Below are 17540 nucleotides of genomic sequence, written 5' to 3'. Positions count from 1 at the left end.
GTCATACAGCTATATATCTCCATACATTAAACTGAAAATGTTTTGTACCGACTTAGTGTGTCCTATGTAAAACGTTCCAGCTACTGAAATGTTTGCAGTTTTTAAAATTGAAACAAATACATCAAATGGGTGTAAAAAGAATGTGAGTAGTACAGTATCGAAGAGTTTTATAAGAGCTGGCAGAGGAGCTTGCTGGGCTGTTAATGTCAATTTTCAATAAGTCTTGATTACAGTCTATAAGTATTTACACAGGAAACAAATATTAATAATGGGCTGTTCCATCTAGCAGAGAAACATATAACAACCCAGGGGTTGGAAGTTGATACTAGACATATTCAGACTGGAAATAAAATGTCATTTTTTAAATGGTGAGAATCATTAATCATTGGAACAATGTACCAAGGGTCATGGTGGATTCTCCATCACTGACCATTTTTAAATCAAGATAGGATGTTATTCTAAAAGGCATGCTCTAAAATTAATTTGGGGACGTTTTATGGCCTGTGCTTAACAGGAGGTCAGACTCGATGATCACCATGGTCACTTCTGGTCTCAGAATCTATTAATCTAGTGTCAATATTTCATTTCAGTTTTTAATTTGAACGATGCACTACAGTACATACATACTACAGTATGAACTACAGCTGCTGAAATACTGGTACATATTAGGGATTAGGATCAGACTTTCATGGAGGGCAGATTACGACACATCTGCCTACTGTTGTGTTGCTTGCATCTTGCTCTGAAGCATCTGGTGCTGGCCACTGTTGGAGACAGGATACTGGACAAGTTGAGCCTTGGCAATTCCTAATATTCTACAAATACTAGGGCTTTGGTTCAATTTGAGTGCGTTAGCATTGAGAAATGCTAAAGTTTGGAAATTGAGCTGAATGATTCGTTCAATAAATGCAGTACAAATTTAGCTTGCACCGGTTTGGACAACCAACTAGTTTGTCCTATTTTCAAGTAACTTTGCCATATTTTGGTAGGATCATATAGTTGCTACAGTATTTGCCCCTTGTTCTTTAATTAAATGCCCGGACCGTTGAAGATTCTGTTTATATATTGAGTGTGAGCAGAATGTGTTGCATTGTATTTGTTAATAACCAAATTCAGGGCCTTTTTCCTTTTGCCCTCAAAGCAGATGTAAAATAATGCTGCCCACATAAGAACCTGTGATGAATCGTCACTCTTGCCAGGACTCTTGATCATACGCTATGTACTAAAATGTTTTGATGACCTCTGGTCCTGACCTGGAAGGCCGCAGCCAGAGAGGACCAGTAGAGCATGTGAACTGTACCACATTTGGAAGACAAGGAGATAGTACATATTTGTGTAATTAGAGGCCTGGAATTGGCTCATTACAATACGTAAAGGAAGGGAAAAGATGTATAGGTTTCAGGTAGGCTAGACAAGTAGCCCATTTAACCTCGGGAGACCAGGTTCAAATTCCAGTTTACTAGTACATCACAAATAAATGAGTTTGGTGGTCTCATCCAAGTCTCTAATTCATATTTATTCACATAACAATATCACCATACACAACTTGGCACAATTCTGCAAGACTGGAATATGCTGATTGGCACTGGAAGAGTGTGGGTGTTGCCAGGCACATTAGCAGAGCTACCTGGAGAAGCTTGCTGGCTCGAGCAAATGCTACTGGCAATAAGTACTAATATTAGTAGTATTTTTGTCATTTATATTGCATAATCCAGTGGGACCCCAGGGTGATCACCTCAGGATCATTTTGCCTCTTACTGGATTGCAGCCATTCTGGGATGAAACAAAGCCATTCTGTGCAAACGATGCTACAATGGCAACCCTTTTAGGAAAGGAAGTTGAGAGCAACAGATTCAGTTTCAGCTAAGTGAGGACATTTGAACAAATAGTTCTAAATGAAATTTATAAATTCTTTGATGAGCACTTAGATATTAGCAGATTTTTCTCTTGTGAAAAGTAATATTTTAAATAATTATAGGGGGTCAGAATCTTGGGGTTATATAGCATCCAAATGAAAGCATCCCCAGCAGCACTTCGTCCTCTAGACACAAACTAAGGTATTGGTTTAATTCTGTGTTAAAGGGAAGCTACTATTAACTGTAATGGTGCAGGATCAGGCCAAAGGGTGGGGAATAAGGGCTTGTTTACATGGTGCCTTAGTCCACACCCACCACACTCACTAATCTGCCTGCGTGGACCCTCCTGGTGCACAGTAAAACTTCCCTAGTGTATGTTAATGTAGTGCTCTTTGAAACGGGACTAATTTAGGGAACTTTTAGTGCGAACCGCAGGGTCCACAAGATATTGTGTAGACAAGCCCTAAAACTCAGGTCCCTTGACTCCGTGCTATAACTGCTAGACTAATCAGTTGGAAGGATGTCCAACAGTTCTAAGGAAATGATTTGTTTTTTCTTAGATCTCTAATACTATTTAATAAAAGTTTTGCTTTTTGAATATAATGTTTTAAAGAATTTATAGTGGAATGTTATTTTTCTATGTCTGCCTCATATGACATGTTCAGATGAATAACTGCATGTCATTTATGGGCAGACTGGTGATGTTCCATAATTCTCGATACCTGATTGATATATTTTGCTATCTTGGTAATTTGCTTTTAAATAATGTTGCCAATATGTTCTTACCTACTACCAAAATTGGTCTTAAAAATAAACCTGATTGGAATTCTGTATTAGCAAAATGATATATCTGTTGTAGTTCAGTCAGACTGAGTAAGTTCACACTATTCCAGATGAGGTTTCACAAGTGCCTTGTATAATGGTACTAACACTTACCTGTCTCTACTGGGAATACCTTGCCTGATGCATCCTAGGATTATATCGGGGTACTCAAACTGAGCATTGTGGGGGTTGCGAGTTGTCAGACTGCACCCTCAAACTCCACTTCACCTCTAGCATTTATAATATAAAAAATAAATATAAAAATGTGTTTTTAATTTATAAGGGGGAGTCACACTCAAGGCTTGCTGTGTGAAAGGGGTCACCAATGCAAAAGTTTGAGAACCACTGAATTATATTAACTTCAAAAGGCACTGGATCATACCTATGTGCCATACAGAAACTATTTTACATTAAAATTGTTTCTAATATAGCATATGTTGTATATTTACAATTCAAACTGACTCAAGTATAGAACCTGATCCTACAATTCTCCTCCTGATAAATTTAGTACAGAGGTTGTTGTTTAACTCAAGAGAGTTAATATGGGGTCATTTTGTTGTCGAATTCTCTTAGAAAACTTGACTGTTCTCTTTGCCAGCCCATTTCCTTGTGGATGATAGGGGCTGAAAGCGATATACTTGAAATCATACTACATCCGAAAAGCTTCGAATTCAGAGCTGGCAAACTATGTTCTGCTCTCAATAACAATATTTTCCATAATGCCAAAATGAGAAATGTGCCTCTTAATTTTTCTAGGACCTGATGCCTTGTGGGTCTAGTGACTAAAATTTCTACAACTCCAGACCAATCAATGCCTATCAGATATGTCTATTTTCTAAGAAGTTCTGATGTTCTTTTGGCATTGGCTTGTCTGACAATGTTGTGAGTATGCGAGGTTCTTTGAGTTGTATCTCTCTGGTCATTCTGCAAGACTTGTTTACTTCAAAATTTCAGACTTAGAAAGAGCACCAAGAATAACTTCAGGTTCTGTGAAAGAGCACACTGAAGATGCATGCTGTTCACTCTCTCAGCTCTGAAATCTGTGGCAAATTTGATAATTAGCCTAATTTTTTGTTTTCACTTAATCTTGTGACATTGCTATAATCACATCTCTCACTTGGTCCATGATGTAATTATTGCATTTCTTTCACATTTATTTAGATCTATGTTTAGATATTTTATTGGTAATAGTTAGATAAGGCAGAGATATTTTGAAAATGCTACAATTTGGTCAGTTTTTTATATTTCTTGATTTAAATTAAGTCTAATTTGGAAACTGCAGGCTGTGAGATTACATTAACAATATAAATAATATATTAATTTAACTCCATTTCCCATTCTTACTAGAATCATTGTCATAAAGATAGGTTCATGTTGCATAATTCTGTTCTTGCTGACAATTCTCATGACAGTGAGATTAGTTTCTCTTGCTTCTTTGAGCCCAGAATAGTGTACCTCACTACTCTAACCTTTTTTAGTGTTGTGCATTTTCATTGTGTCTGACCTGTACATCTGTTTCTGTAAGGCTTCTGTGGCTGCAAATGGAGAAAACAGGAATGTCTAGCTACTCCAATTACAGGAAGAGTCAAAACAATGGTCCCCCATGGAGTATTTTTCAGTATAAATAAGGCATTCATATTCAGATACCTTATTCTTTTGACAAATTATAATGAGAATTGAAAAATAGCATATCATTAATCCAGTCGTATGACACTTCTTTGTAACAATAATAGGAAGTGATAGAAATTGAACACATTCAGTCATAAACTGGAAATCATAATCGGATGGTCCTCTTCTGTGTTACTTTAACTTTCTCAAGCATTTTCGGTTAACATTTGAATACTTGTTTTGATTTGTGAAGCTATTCATAACCAGTTGCATTGACCCAGTTCAACAGACAGTTAAATCAGTTTCACTTGAGGAATGATTTTTCAAGGATATGATATTTTCTCTCCACATATGTGTTTAAACCTGTCCAGAGAAGTACATCTTTTATTTGCCTTTATTGCATTGCTTTAGCTTGCATCTGCTTTTTTTAAACTAGCCTGTTCATATTTTTCTTTGGTTTCCATTTAAATTCCAAATAGTTGATGAGCAAAAAACAACAACAAAATTGCCAAACATTGCCAAAAAGTAATGACTCTCACAGACTGTGGCAATTAAAATTCAGACTTACAGGTGAAGTGCATATCAAAAATGAGAAAGCACATCCTTTTGTGCTGAATCCCCTAATAACTGGCCACTAAGGAGCTTCACCGCAAAAGTCTAACTAAAGTTCTTTAAAAAAACATTTAAGCCACATTTCTCACTCTTCTTCTCTGAAGCTATTGTGTTATTTCCTGGTTAAGTGGAGATAGCCCAGAAAGAGCCATCACAAATATGTGAAGTCTCATTGCAGCCCATGCAGTCCTTTGGTATTTGAAATTTCACACAGTGATTCCTTCTTGGGTATCTTCATGAACCAGAAAATACCAAAAGAATTTCACACTGTGAGGGAAAATAGCTTGGAAGGGTTGGTAAATATATTTTTGTGCTGTGTGTCATTCCCCTCCCCCACTTGTTTAGTGGCGACATTCAGCAAATAAATCTGGCCTTAATTTGCTCTTTGTTTTTGCTCTGCAGATTATTTTTAAGGCTGACTCTGAGGGTTGTATTTTCAAAAATATTCATTAAATTCTACCCAAAATAATTTGTGCATAAGCAAGTAATTGTACAGGTAAAATGTGCATTGATACCAGTACTATTTGACATTTGTATAACACCTTCACTCAAAAGATTTACAAATATTAATGAATTAGGTCTCACAACTCCTCTGTGAGATCAGGAAGTATTATTACTTTCATTTTACAGATGGTAAGATCAGTGGGAGTTTTACCATTGACTCTCTGATTTCATCCAGAGAGATTAATATAAGTGGTTTTCCCAAGATCACACAAAAAGTCCATTACAAGACTAGGAATAAAACACATATCTCCCAACTCAGAGCCCCGTGCTTTAGCTGCAAGATTATCATTTCTCCGTGATTTGTACACGCAAAACGGTACTTTCCTATGCAAATAGTCATTTGCATAAGCAATTGCCCATTCTTCATGCACAAATACATATTTTCCTGCACACTTACTGATTTGCATCTGTCCTCTCATGTTTCAGGGGGGGCAATTTAAGCAAGTAGTTTTGAAAACATGGCCCTTAGACCCTTTATAGTATGGCATAAACAGTATATCAGCTGATGTTCTAATACACCTCAGTATTTAGGCACATATGGTTTGTACTATGGGTATTATGTTAAATAGACAAAAGCAGGAAAATTTATAGTTAGGACTGTGTCACATTTTTAATATAACTTGTGGGGTGCCTGTCGTCTGGATCTACAGCATCTCGGCTCAAGCATTTTTAGCTTTATTCCCACATGTAATACTGAGACTGAAATGCCTGTGATGAAATATCACCCATAAAATATTATGCGCTTCTGTACAAGACTGTCATAACATGATGAAACAGTGGCAAATCAGTTGGCAGTAGATTTGCAAATGGATAAGGCAATACCATGTCAACTTGATTAGGGCCAAATTCATCTACCATAAAATTGTGAGAAAGAAATTGGGAATACTCTCAACATATGTTATCTGCCAGATTATCAAAACCTGGCCTTTTTTGCACCCTCAAAGTTTGAGTGGAAATAATTGCACAAAGTTGCATCCAGGGTTATTTGCCCCGGAATTTCAGTTCAGTTGGACATCTAAACATTTAGTGCTGCCCACAGAAAAGTTACCTTGATGGATTTGGTCTACAACACATGGCAAGCCTGCTGAGTGTAGATATATCCTAAATGAAAATAGTGTCTGTGGATATTTGTTTCCAAAATTGTTTCCATATTTCTGGTTGCTTGTACAAAATACCGGCTTGGTTAAGAATGCACTGAAAAGCGAGCCCTATTTACAATTGATTTTTTGGGGTATATCTTCTAGTCTCCAGTTCAGTTTTATTCCCCCTCTATTTTGGTATGCTTAAAACAAACTACTCCGCCACCAACCGTTCTGTTCCTTATTGCTTTGCAACCATGCTAAACTGACAAGCACGTTTCCAGAGCTCCGTTTCTGCTGATGATGTCCATGATGCAAGTGTAGAAAGAGAAAAGTTTGCTGTTTATGGGAGTATAGCACCAGAAGCATAGAAGTATGCAGTTCTGTCACCTAAAAGAGATTGGATAAGTGCAGGATGTGTTAGGGCTCATGCTGCAAAAGAAGAGAATTTAGAATTGAGTTATTTGCAAGACCTTCTTTTATGTCTTATTAAGTCATTTGAGATCAGCTGGGTTGTTCTTGTTCACTGTGCTGAGGTTCAGTTTGAATAGGACTGGGGGCAGGGACCCAGTCAGGAACTCATTTCCTGAGGATGTCAGTTGAGGGATCTCGGAAGATGTTTTCAGGGCTTGTCTTCCATATTTAGGTTAGTTTTTTCATGGTCATTTTAACTTCCTCTATTTCTGTGTCTCCTGATTTGAGAAGAGGGAGAGGGTTCTGTTTATTAATTGAATTATTTTTATGTTCAGCAGACTGACTCTTCATAAATTATTGGCATGCTCAAAATATCATCTGCTGACAAGGAGCAACTCCTAATGTCCATTTCTCAAAGTTTCAAAGCTTAGTTTTCTAATGCAAACCTTGTTTAGCATGGACATAAGGTTAAATGGACAAACTGAATTTTTCCTCAATACTTCTCTTCTTGCTGACCGGCAGAATAGAAACGAACAAAAAAACTGCTGAGTTACCCTATTAACATATGAAAGCTTGCAGTTGTATCCTACAGTAACATTGTTTTATAATGTCTTGCAATATGTAGTTTTTTTATTAATGTTATGGCAGCCCATAAAGCAAACTCAGACAATAAGAAATGTAGTCTTATGTCACTGAAAACTTTGCTGTCTGTTAAAACAGTAAGATGGTCATAGTAAATAACCATAGGTTTTTTTCCCAGTAGAACTCAGAGTTCATTTGAATAAATAAACATTTAATAGCCTTCAATACAAGTTTTTGTCATGAAGCAACAGCGAAATCCTGGGAAATAAATATATATTTCATTTAAACTATGAAGATTGTGCTTGAAACTGTTAAACATCAGGAAATAAAGTTATGAATTTTAATGTGCTTTTGTCTGTAACAAGACTTGTGCAGTTGTCTTGATTTTATAAATAATAATAATAATAAAACCATCAAAGTTAGCTGTTTCCACAAAGATATTATTTGAATATAAGTTTCTCAGAGGTGCAGAGTTAGAAGCATACACGTAAAGCTAAGACCAGCAGGCATCAGCTCACCCCACTACTTTAATTCAGAGGAGTGTCATTTTGAAGTGCATCATGCTGCTTAAATCAAATTCTGTGATTAATATTTAATGTTACTGTGATGGAATCACTTTCTCCCTTGAAGTTAACTTACATTTTGCCAGACATCCTGACAACACTGCAATTCTTATATACCCTGTATGACCTGGGCTTTTCCTTGAGAAAGGTCAGAATAAAGGGTGCTTTTGTTCATATCTAGCCTGCCGGTGATATATTGACAAAGTGTCTGCTGGCTGAATGGAATAGTTTTACAGTATTAAACAAGTGCTGATTTCTGTGGAGAGGCAGGACTTATGGGGGTTTAGAAGGAAGTGAATTGGTTAGGTCAGGAGAATGTACCATTTGTGAACTCCCCCTTTCCTTTTATATTCATGTGTCGGATACAGTAGACGGTACGCTGGCTGTGCTCAAGGCAGAACTGGAGAGAAAGCAGCTTGAAAGTGATCTGCAGTTTGAAAGCTTGCTTTTTTTTCTGTCGGGATTCTACAGGCGCTTGTGCTTGTGTTGGAAGCTGTTTTAAAACTAACATGGTTTAATCCACTAACTGCATGTTGGGTAAATTCAAAACCCACATGCTCGTCCTCTTGCAGTGGAATAAGTCACATCTGATGGACATTTTCTGTGCTTATAGCATAGTAATGAACGTCTGACAGGCGCGACCTTTCATAAGACAGCCCACACTATTGGCTTTCTGCCCAGAATATTGCTGCAACACTATCTGTGATTGGTTATCTCTCTATCATGCATTGCTTCACAAGGGAAAACGGCCCCTTTTTTAATAAATCTACGATGGCTGGCTGCAATATGCTACACTGTAAGTATATTATGTGAAAGAAACAGACAGACTATAATTCTGCATAGTAGTCTAGGAGCACATGGCAAGGCTGTAATGCTGTGGGACCTCAGTGGAATGCTGCTTGGTAAATTTTAACGTATTTGTTTTTTCTACAGGTTGGTACTAAGAAGTGCCTTTCCTGACGTCTCTGCTGCTTGGAACCGCTTCTAGAGCAGTCTCTGCTTTTTGCCTTGCTTGCTGCCAGCTAGACTGCGACGACAGCACATCCACCCTCCACCTCTAGCCCAGACACCCCCATTTCTACTTATAATCAAGAGAAAAGCTCTAAGTATCAGGCATTGCCCTAGGCTGCTTTAGTATAAAAATAAGTTTGCTGAAAAAGTAAGATATCTTCTGCCAGAAAATCAAGGAGAGAAAAAAAAATTCTCGATTGTTGCTCTAAACTGCTGCATCTGTCTATGCCAAACTAATCAATACCGATTGCACCACAAAACGCAATTGCAAATTCAGCTGTGTTGGAGATTACCTTTCAGACAACTTTACTGAAAGCAGCTTGGAAATTCTGTGTCAAAGGGTCTGCCACGTTTTCATGCTTGCATTTTGGGCTCCAAATTGGCACTCGGAATGGGTTACTGAGAGCACAAGGCTAGTTTCAGGCCACACTTTTTAACATTCATCTTACTTATGAACCTAGCATTTCTTTAAATACAAAACCTCTTTCAATTAGCAGTTTCATGCTGTGAATTTCTAGTTGGAAACCTTTTCTTTGATATTGTGACAACACAATTTTACATGTACTTTTAAAGTAGGGAGCGGGGAAAAGAGTATTTTGGAGGTGACATTTTCATCATTTCCAATCTATCAGTTTGGCTGTTTGTTTGTTTGTTTCACTGAAAATTGTAACTACCTGTAAAAATCTAAACATGGCTGTTAGTGTCACACCGATTCGGGACACAAAATGGCTAACACTGGAAGTGTGTAGAGAGTTCCAAAGAGGGACTTGCTCACGACCAGACACGGAATGTAAATTTGCACATCCATCGAAAAGCTGCCAAGTTGAAAATGGACGAGTAATCGCCTGCTTTGATTCATTGAAAGTGAGTAAATATTATATTCTTTTCAAGGATAAATAGTTAATGAATGAAACAATTATAATCGGCAGAACCATAGCGTCTGGGAGATATGGATTGCTGTCTGTTGTAGAATGGAGATTTATGGCTTTTTTTATTGCTGATTTGTTGGTTTTGTTTTTCTCAAGGGATGGGGGAGAGGAGAACAAGGGGGAAATAATTGTAACAGAGTTCAAGCTCTCTGGAATTGGTGTGTTTACAGTTACTGGTTCCTTAACCCTAAATTGTTATTGGTCTGTAGCTGGTGTAAAAAGCAGTGTATATTTCGTTTAGAAATAGCAAAGTCATAGTAAAGATTCTTTTAAATAAATAAATAAGTAAAAGAGACTGGAAATGCAAACCATGTGTTCTAAATGATGATTTGTTGTTGTCTTGTAACTGCATGTGGATTGTTGCTGGCTCTGGACAGGTAGGCAGTGCATTTGAGATCAGTATTTTCCTTCATAAATTAGCATGGCTACTTCTGAAAGCATCTTTTTTTTCATTTTTTGGACTTCCGTGATTTTTTCCTTCCTTCTTACAAATATAATTATTTAATGAAAGGAGTGATGCATTCCTTGGAAAACTTAACTGAAAGCCAGGTATCTCCAGTCATGCAAGGAGGACTATAATAGCGAAGTTACAGATTTACTGCCACTTCCAAAAAATATATGCTAGGCAAGCTGTGTAAAGTATAGGACTGGTATTTTCAACTGTCTCTAGTTTCAGGGGTCAGTTGTGAAACATACAGATTTCCAGTTCCTTCTCTTCATTCTTTATTAATTAAATAATCCCAGACTTTAAATAGCCATCCTACAGACTGTAACTTAATACAGCACAGAGTCATAAATCAGAGGCTGATAGAAAAATTATGTCTCTTTGTTTTCTCTAGAATATAATATTGCTGCTCTTAAGGCCAAATCCCAGGAAGGGGAGCGAAGCCTGAGCATATGGGCATTGCTGTGGACAAAAATGTCATGGGCTGAAGGAGGGAATGTTCTGCCTTAGCTAGCTACTGTAGGCCGATTGTATAGCCAGATCAGGATCACAGCTAGAGCAGGGCAGCAAATGGTTTTCCCATCCCACTAAAAATTATGAGATTTCAACAAGTTCTCCTGTTCCAAAATGGAACAAAATGTCAAAACCTTGAAAATTTCTGTGAACCAAAAATTCTAAAGAATGTGGTTCAGATCAATCAAGCATTTTCATATAAATAAATTTGAACCTTTTGTTGTGGCCCTTTTTAATGTAAAAACTGTTTTTTTTTCATATAGCTTAAATTTTGAGATGAAAAGTAATTTTGATGTGGCAAACAGGATTTGTATCATTTCTAAAATTTAAAACAAAATATTTTAACAATTTCTAAGGCTTTTTTTCCAAAATGTTTTCAAGTTGAGTAATTTGTCAGAATAGACCCTTGCCCACGAAAAGTTTGACTTTTGACAAATCAGCATTTCCCTATGAAAAACATTTCACAAAAAAATTTCCAACCAGCTCTAGTCACAGCTTCGGGGCATATGGGTAGCAGTGGATACAACATACTGCTTCCTCTTCGTGGTGGGCTTGATCTAGTGCATATGCTCTGTGCATGGGCTTAGTCCCTGCCACCATGCTGAGCCAGCTCCATTTTCTGCACTTGTCGTGAGTAGTGAAGCTGTATTATTATTATTTTGTAAAAATATTCATATTGTAACATAGCTATCTGATATTCAGGTTTAGCTCATGGAACTCAATAAAATGCCTCCGTATAAAAGAACTTAAGAATTGGAATTCATTTATTGTTAAAACACCATAACTAGCTACAACATCAACATATAGTTTAATTTCCTAGCTAATTGCTTCTACTCATTTGACTGTGCAGAGTTTCACATCCCCACTCCTGGGTTGCTCTACTAGTCTTAAGTTTAAAAAAGAAAATTTAAAATACAGCAGGTTCAGAAAAAATGTTAAAAGGTTGAAAATGAGACACCAGCGTTCATTAAAAAGAAATCCTTGAAAACCTTGACATGGAAAACCTTCATAATAGAAAGCTTCCTCCAAGTCTATTGCCACCAAAGAACTCTGATTTCCAGGTTAGAGAAATACCTTAAAACTTTCATGCTTAAGGCAGCAGTCAGCCCAGAGGAAGTGTGTTATGGGGAATAAGGCATAGGACTAGAAATCAGGAGTCTATTCTATTCCAGGCTGTGTTACTGACTCATATTACTTTGGGCAAGTAGTTACCCTTTCCTTGTAAATTAGATAATTATCTCCTTTGTAAAGAGCCATGAGATCCAGGGGTGAAAAGGACTAAGTAGTATATGACTCCGTTTCAAAATACTAGGTGGAGGTGATTATTCTTGTTGACCAGGTGGAATCATTAGAGTTGAGTGGGTTGTAAACTGGGGCAGAATTTGTTACAAATATTCTTTTACCATTGAAAAACATACTGTTTAATAGTTATATTTGGGGCCTACCAAATTCACAGTCCATTTTGGTCAATTTCATGGTCATAGGATTTGAAAAATTGTAAATTTCATTATTTCAGATATGTAAATCTGAAATTTCACAGGGTTGTAACTGTAGGGGTCCTGACCCAAAAGGGAACTGTGGGGAGGTTGCAAGTATGAGGGTCACAGTATTGCCACCCTTACTTCTGCACTGCTGCTGGCAGCAGTGCTGCCTTCAGAGCTGGTCATCCAGAGAGCAACAGCTGCTGGCCAGGAGCCCAGCTCTGAAGGCAGAGCCACCACCACCAGCAGCACAGAAGTGAGATGGCATGGTATGCTACTGCCACCCTTACTTCTGCACTGCTGCCTTCAGAGGTGGGCCCTCAGCCAGCAGCTGCAACTCTCCAGCCGCCCAGCTTTGAAGGAAGCAGCGCAGAAGTAAGGATGGAATGGTATGGTATTGCCACCCTTACTTCTGCGCTGCTACCGGCATGGTGCTGCCTTCAGAGCTGGGTGTCTGGCCAGGAACCACCACTCTCTGGCCACCCAGCTCTGAAGGCAGCGCAGAAGTAAGGGTGGCAATACTGTGGACCCCCCCTACAATAACCTTGCAACCCCCCTTCCTCCATAACCACCTTTTGGGTCATGAACCCCAGATTGAGAAGCTCTGGTGAAATCAGCATAGTATATGGTAAAAGCACACAAAAGACAAGATTTCAGCAGGAAAGAGACCAGATTTCATGGTCCATGACACATCTTTAATGGCCATGGATTTGGTATTGCTCTAGTTACATGTTTACATCTGTTAACCCCAAAAGGCTTCCTGTGGCCCGAACCTCGCTCTGCATCCTGATCGAAGCTTTTTGCTGGAAGGCTCTGCAGGTGTCAGATGGAATTCCCCTTTCTGCAAGCTGCAGAGCACCAGTTCTGTAGCTCCGTGGCTATTATTACCACCCATGAGTAGACCAAACTGCATTAGTAAACTCGCATATAGTGTAATCTGGCTAGTATATGTTTTATAAGCAGATAGTTGAGATGTGGTTAAATTAGATTATTCTGACAGCTGCAGGAAAATCCCTTTGGCAATTTGAAAATGAAATATACATCTTCATTGAAGTTCCTGACCAACTCAACTAGCAGCAAAACACCTGCATTTTTGAGTGTGTACTGGGCTAAAAAGGCCCTGTTTTTTTCCCCCAAAGTCACAATTCCTATTGATCCTGTGGACTTTTTAAACAGATGTAGTAAAAATTAAACTACAGGCTTTATATCCAGATTTAAAACATTTAAATATATACTTAGTATTCTTACTCTTTACTAACGCCTCAGTGTCTCTAAAAGCTGACTATAAAACCATTAACCTTTAAACAGTTATAGAATCATTAATCACCTTATCAATGCAAATAATAACAATAATAATAATTAGTAATGAACAATTATCTGAATAGCTCATATTACATATTGGAAGTAGGCCAGATCCTTAGAGTTATGGAGTCTTGTTTGTGAATTGGCAATAAATCTCTAATTCATATGATTTTAAAAAATCATCTGACAAGTACCGTGGTGTTTCTACTAGCTTTCTAGCTTGTGTGATGAGATGTGCAGTAGGTATTGCAGAATGCTTGTAGTGTCTGTCTAGTAAGAGTATTTGAGCACAAGGTGGATAGAGCCTGTGTGCTTTTCTATATTTAGAACATTAGACAGGCAAAGCAAATACTTTCTACGGGGACCCCATGAAATGGCAGTACCATTCTGCTGTGCAGTTTCAGACTTTGGCCACACTCCCACATGCCTGACATTTAATATATCGGACAAGAGTTTCTAGCTTCAAGAGGAAAATGTAATTCATTACAAGAAGTAAAAATACTGAAGAAATTGTACATTTATATAAAGGAAAATCATCTCTGAGTTGTGGCCTTTTCAGTTTAGACAAAAATGAGTTTGTTTTGATAAATGAAAATGATAGATGTCTAAATTTGTGGTTAAGAGAGAATTAGGGAACCAGTCCTGAGACTGTTTCCATTGGTGTCATGTGACTGCTTCTGTGAGTAAGGGCTTGGAGTAGTGGTCTCCAGTTTAGGAAACATTCAATGTATGCAGTGAATGTTGGTTCACTATTATTAAAACCTACAGTTCTCGTTGAGGTGAACTCTCCTTGATTTCGACGGACTGGGTAAGAACTGCAGGCTTTGGGCCAAATAAAGGATTATCCTTTTAATGCTAATGTTCACCACATAAGCTGTTGCTTTGCTGATAAATCTTTGGTCCCTTAAGCTTATAGCACAGGGGTTCTCAAACTGGGGGTCAGGACCCCTCAGGGGGTCATGAGGTTATTACATGGGGGGTTGCGAGCTGTCAGCTTCCACCCCAAACCCCGCTTTGCATCCAGCACTTATAATGACGTTAAATATATAAAAAAGTGTTTTTAATTTATAAGGGGGGTCGCACTCAGAACCTTGTTATGTGAAAGGGGTCCCCAGTACAAAAGTTTGAGAACCACTGTTATAGCATCTCCAGGATTTGCTACCTCATACTAAATTTCTATATCCTGATGGGATATAAAATGGGTTTGGACCTAAACTTGCCTTCAGCAGATGCAAAATCATGAGCAATCATATTCCCTTGTAAATACATTTCTCTTTTTTTCTTCTTTTTTGAACATTTTCAGTAAAAGTTAGATGCTAGAAAGTTCAGTTATTCTTGCAGTGTTTATAATCTATATAGAATTTTTAATGGTATAGTTATGCATATGAGATCCATAGATTACACAGGTTTCAGAGTAACAGCCGTGTTAGTCTGTATTCGCAAAAAGAAAAGGAGTACTTGTGGCACCTTAGAGACTAACCAATTTATTTGAGCATAAGCTTTCGCATCCGATGAAGTGAGCTGTAGCTCACGAAAGCTTATGCTCAAATAAATAGATTACACAGTAATTTAATGCTTAAAATTACATTCCATTGTAAAGACACCTCCTTTGCAATATGAACTCTCAGACTCTTCATAAATTCATAGCAATGTTCCATTTATTTATTGAGAAGCTTCAAAATGTTAGAGGAAATATTTTGACCTTGTAAAATATATGAATTCATTTTGTATTAATCTGCAGAGAATCTCAATTCTCCATCGCCTGAGAGATGGAATTATTAATTATGCATATCTCCACTCTTGGTCTCCTTAAATTAAAAAGAAAAACAACACTTTTGGGGTCTGATTTTGCAATGGGTTATACCAGTATAAATTCACAGAATCAGGCCCTCATTTATTGATTTGAGTATAACATATAAAGAGAGAGAATATCATTGCCATGTAGGAGATAGTTACACATTTATTTTCCTTCTTCAGTATAAATCTGATAATGGTCCAAGCTCCCAATTGGGGGAAAGAAATTGGGAAACCAAAACAAGCAAATGAAGTGGGTAAATAGGGTGTGAGGGGGAAATAACCCACTTTAAAAAAGCATACATAAAAGTTCCACTGTGGGAATATCAATGCCATTCAAAAATCTTACCAGCTAACCCAGACAGAGTTATAGCTCAGTAAGGCATGTTTCATATTAAATTGTTAAGCTCTACATCTGCAGGAAGAAATTAAAAACTTGTAATAATACATTTATACAGCATCTAAATGGAAGAAACTCTGAATAGATGCAGATACAACAGTAAAGAGGAAAACACTTTCTCATCTGAGAGAAAACTGTAAAAACACAAAATAAAAATAAATAAATAAAAAGGCTTTTGACAGCAAAAGTTCACATACTCTAACTTGTCTCCAAAGTTAAATCTTCATATGAGGGATCAGGAGCAGCCTCTGAAGTCTCTGTCCTTTTCTGCTGAACCAAAATCTCAGCTTTTTATACTTTTCTAAATACAAAATGTCTGGTTTCCAAGTTCACTCTTAATTTTGCTGGATACAAGAAGTTGCATTAAGACCAATAACTTACATATATTGTTCAACTTTAAAGAAGCAATAACATCGCTTTGTTAGCACTGAAGAATAATTATACTAGTAAGGCTAGAACTCAATTTGAGAAGTAGCAAGGAAGTAGTACCTCTTGCATTTGTTAGGAACTTATGCCTAACTGCCAGAAATTCACATAATGTGAGGACAGTCTGTGGAATCTTAGAATCAGATGATTTCTTCCCTGATAGTCTCCTGGTTAAGATCGAGATGACTGATCTACAATCCTACTGACATTTTATGAGTTAGCTTTTGCTGAAAATAAGCTTCCAGAATATTTATTGTTCGTAGGAAAATCAGCACCTCACAAATTCTTATTCCTGGCGTTAGTCTAGCTCACCTGTTTTATACGGCATGCCTTTGTTCTCTTTGGGCAGAGAACTGAAAGTCCCTTATGAAATGGCACAGGAGGTTTGGAGTTCACTTCATTGTTTATGTCCACGTAATCACTGGGAGAAAGATTTCACTTGTTTCCTATCTGTGGTGGAAATGGAATCTTACTAAGTATCTAGTCTTTTGAAGAATAATTCCAGACTTGCTTCAAGTCAAACAGTCCAGCCTCTCAGATGGAGAGGAAAGACAGCAGTTCCCAGTTCTCAAAGGCAGCCAGCCCTCTTGGAGTAAAGAAGGCTTGCTTGGAAAGCACTTCGTTTATTCATGAGAATCCTGCAAGTTTCCTCTGCTTCTTCTGCCCTTAAGTCACTTTCAAAGTGGGGGAAAAAAAGGAAAAAATAAAATTAAAGAATGAGTGGAGCATCTCAGAAGCATGTCTGTGCTCCAGTCCTGCTGGTGCCATCTTTACTTTTAAAGAGGCCTAGAACACATTAGAGCTTAAACTGTACAAGTTTTTCACAAATGCTAATTGTTTGGCTGTGTCAATTGCTGTACTTAATATATTGAATATAGTTCTCTTTCCTCTTCTAGTAGAATTTTGTCATAATGCCTGTGGAAAATGAGATGATGGTCTCAAGTTCTTAGTGGGCACGTGTCTGCCTCACTGAAGCCCGGCCATGCTATTTAGCAAGCTTATTGGGTGTCCCAGCAGAGAGGCCAAAGAACTGAATGATCCTAAAGATGAAACTGCCCTTTTGAAGTAGCATGTTGGCAGGGTGGTATGTGGAAGTTTTCACTGCTAGTGACTGTACTGGACCTGGTCTGAGGATAAATAAAGCATTTCCATCTCCCATGGTATGAATGCAGCTCCTTTCACCAGCACCATATTTACTT

At 37.7% G+C, this 17540-nt stretch overlaps 1 protein-coding gene across 20 annotated transcripts in view; it reads left to right on the top strand.

Moving 5' to 3' along the window:
• The window catches only part of MBNL1 (muscleblind like splicing regulator 1), a 199527-nt gene that overhangs the window by 28777 nt on the left and 153210 nt on the right, over positions 1-17540 (top strand). For 11 of the 20 annotated variants that reach the window (XM_073359648.1, XM_073359647.1, XM_073359649.1 and 8 more), the window contains one exon: positions 8974-9915. The exons of 6 other annotated variants lie outside the window; for them this stretch is intronic. In XM_073359648.1, the coding sequence (XP_073215749.1) occupies positions 9742-9915 (174 nt within the window). In that variant the 5' untranslated portion in view covers positions 8974-9741. Of the gene's footprint in view, positions 1-8603; positions 8837-8973; positions 9916-17540 lie in introns of those variants that run through there. 3 more of the 20 variants (XM_073359650.1, XM_073359644.1, XM_073359645.1) reach the window with 3 other exon arrangements.

This window comes from Lepidochelys kempii, chromosome 9 (genome assembly GCF_965140265.1).
Source record: "Lepidochelys kempii isolate rLepKem1 chromosome 9, rLepKem1.hap2, whole genome shotgun sequence".
NCBI lineage: Eukaryota > Metazoa > Chordata > Testudines > Cheloniidae > Lepidochelys > Lepidochelys kempii.
The sequence above is the reverse complement of the archived record's forward strand: the minus strand, read 5'-3'. Positions and strand labels throughout refer to the sequence as shown.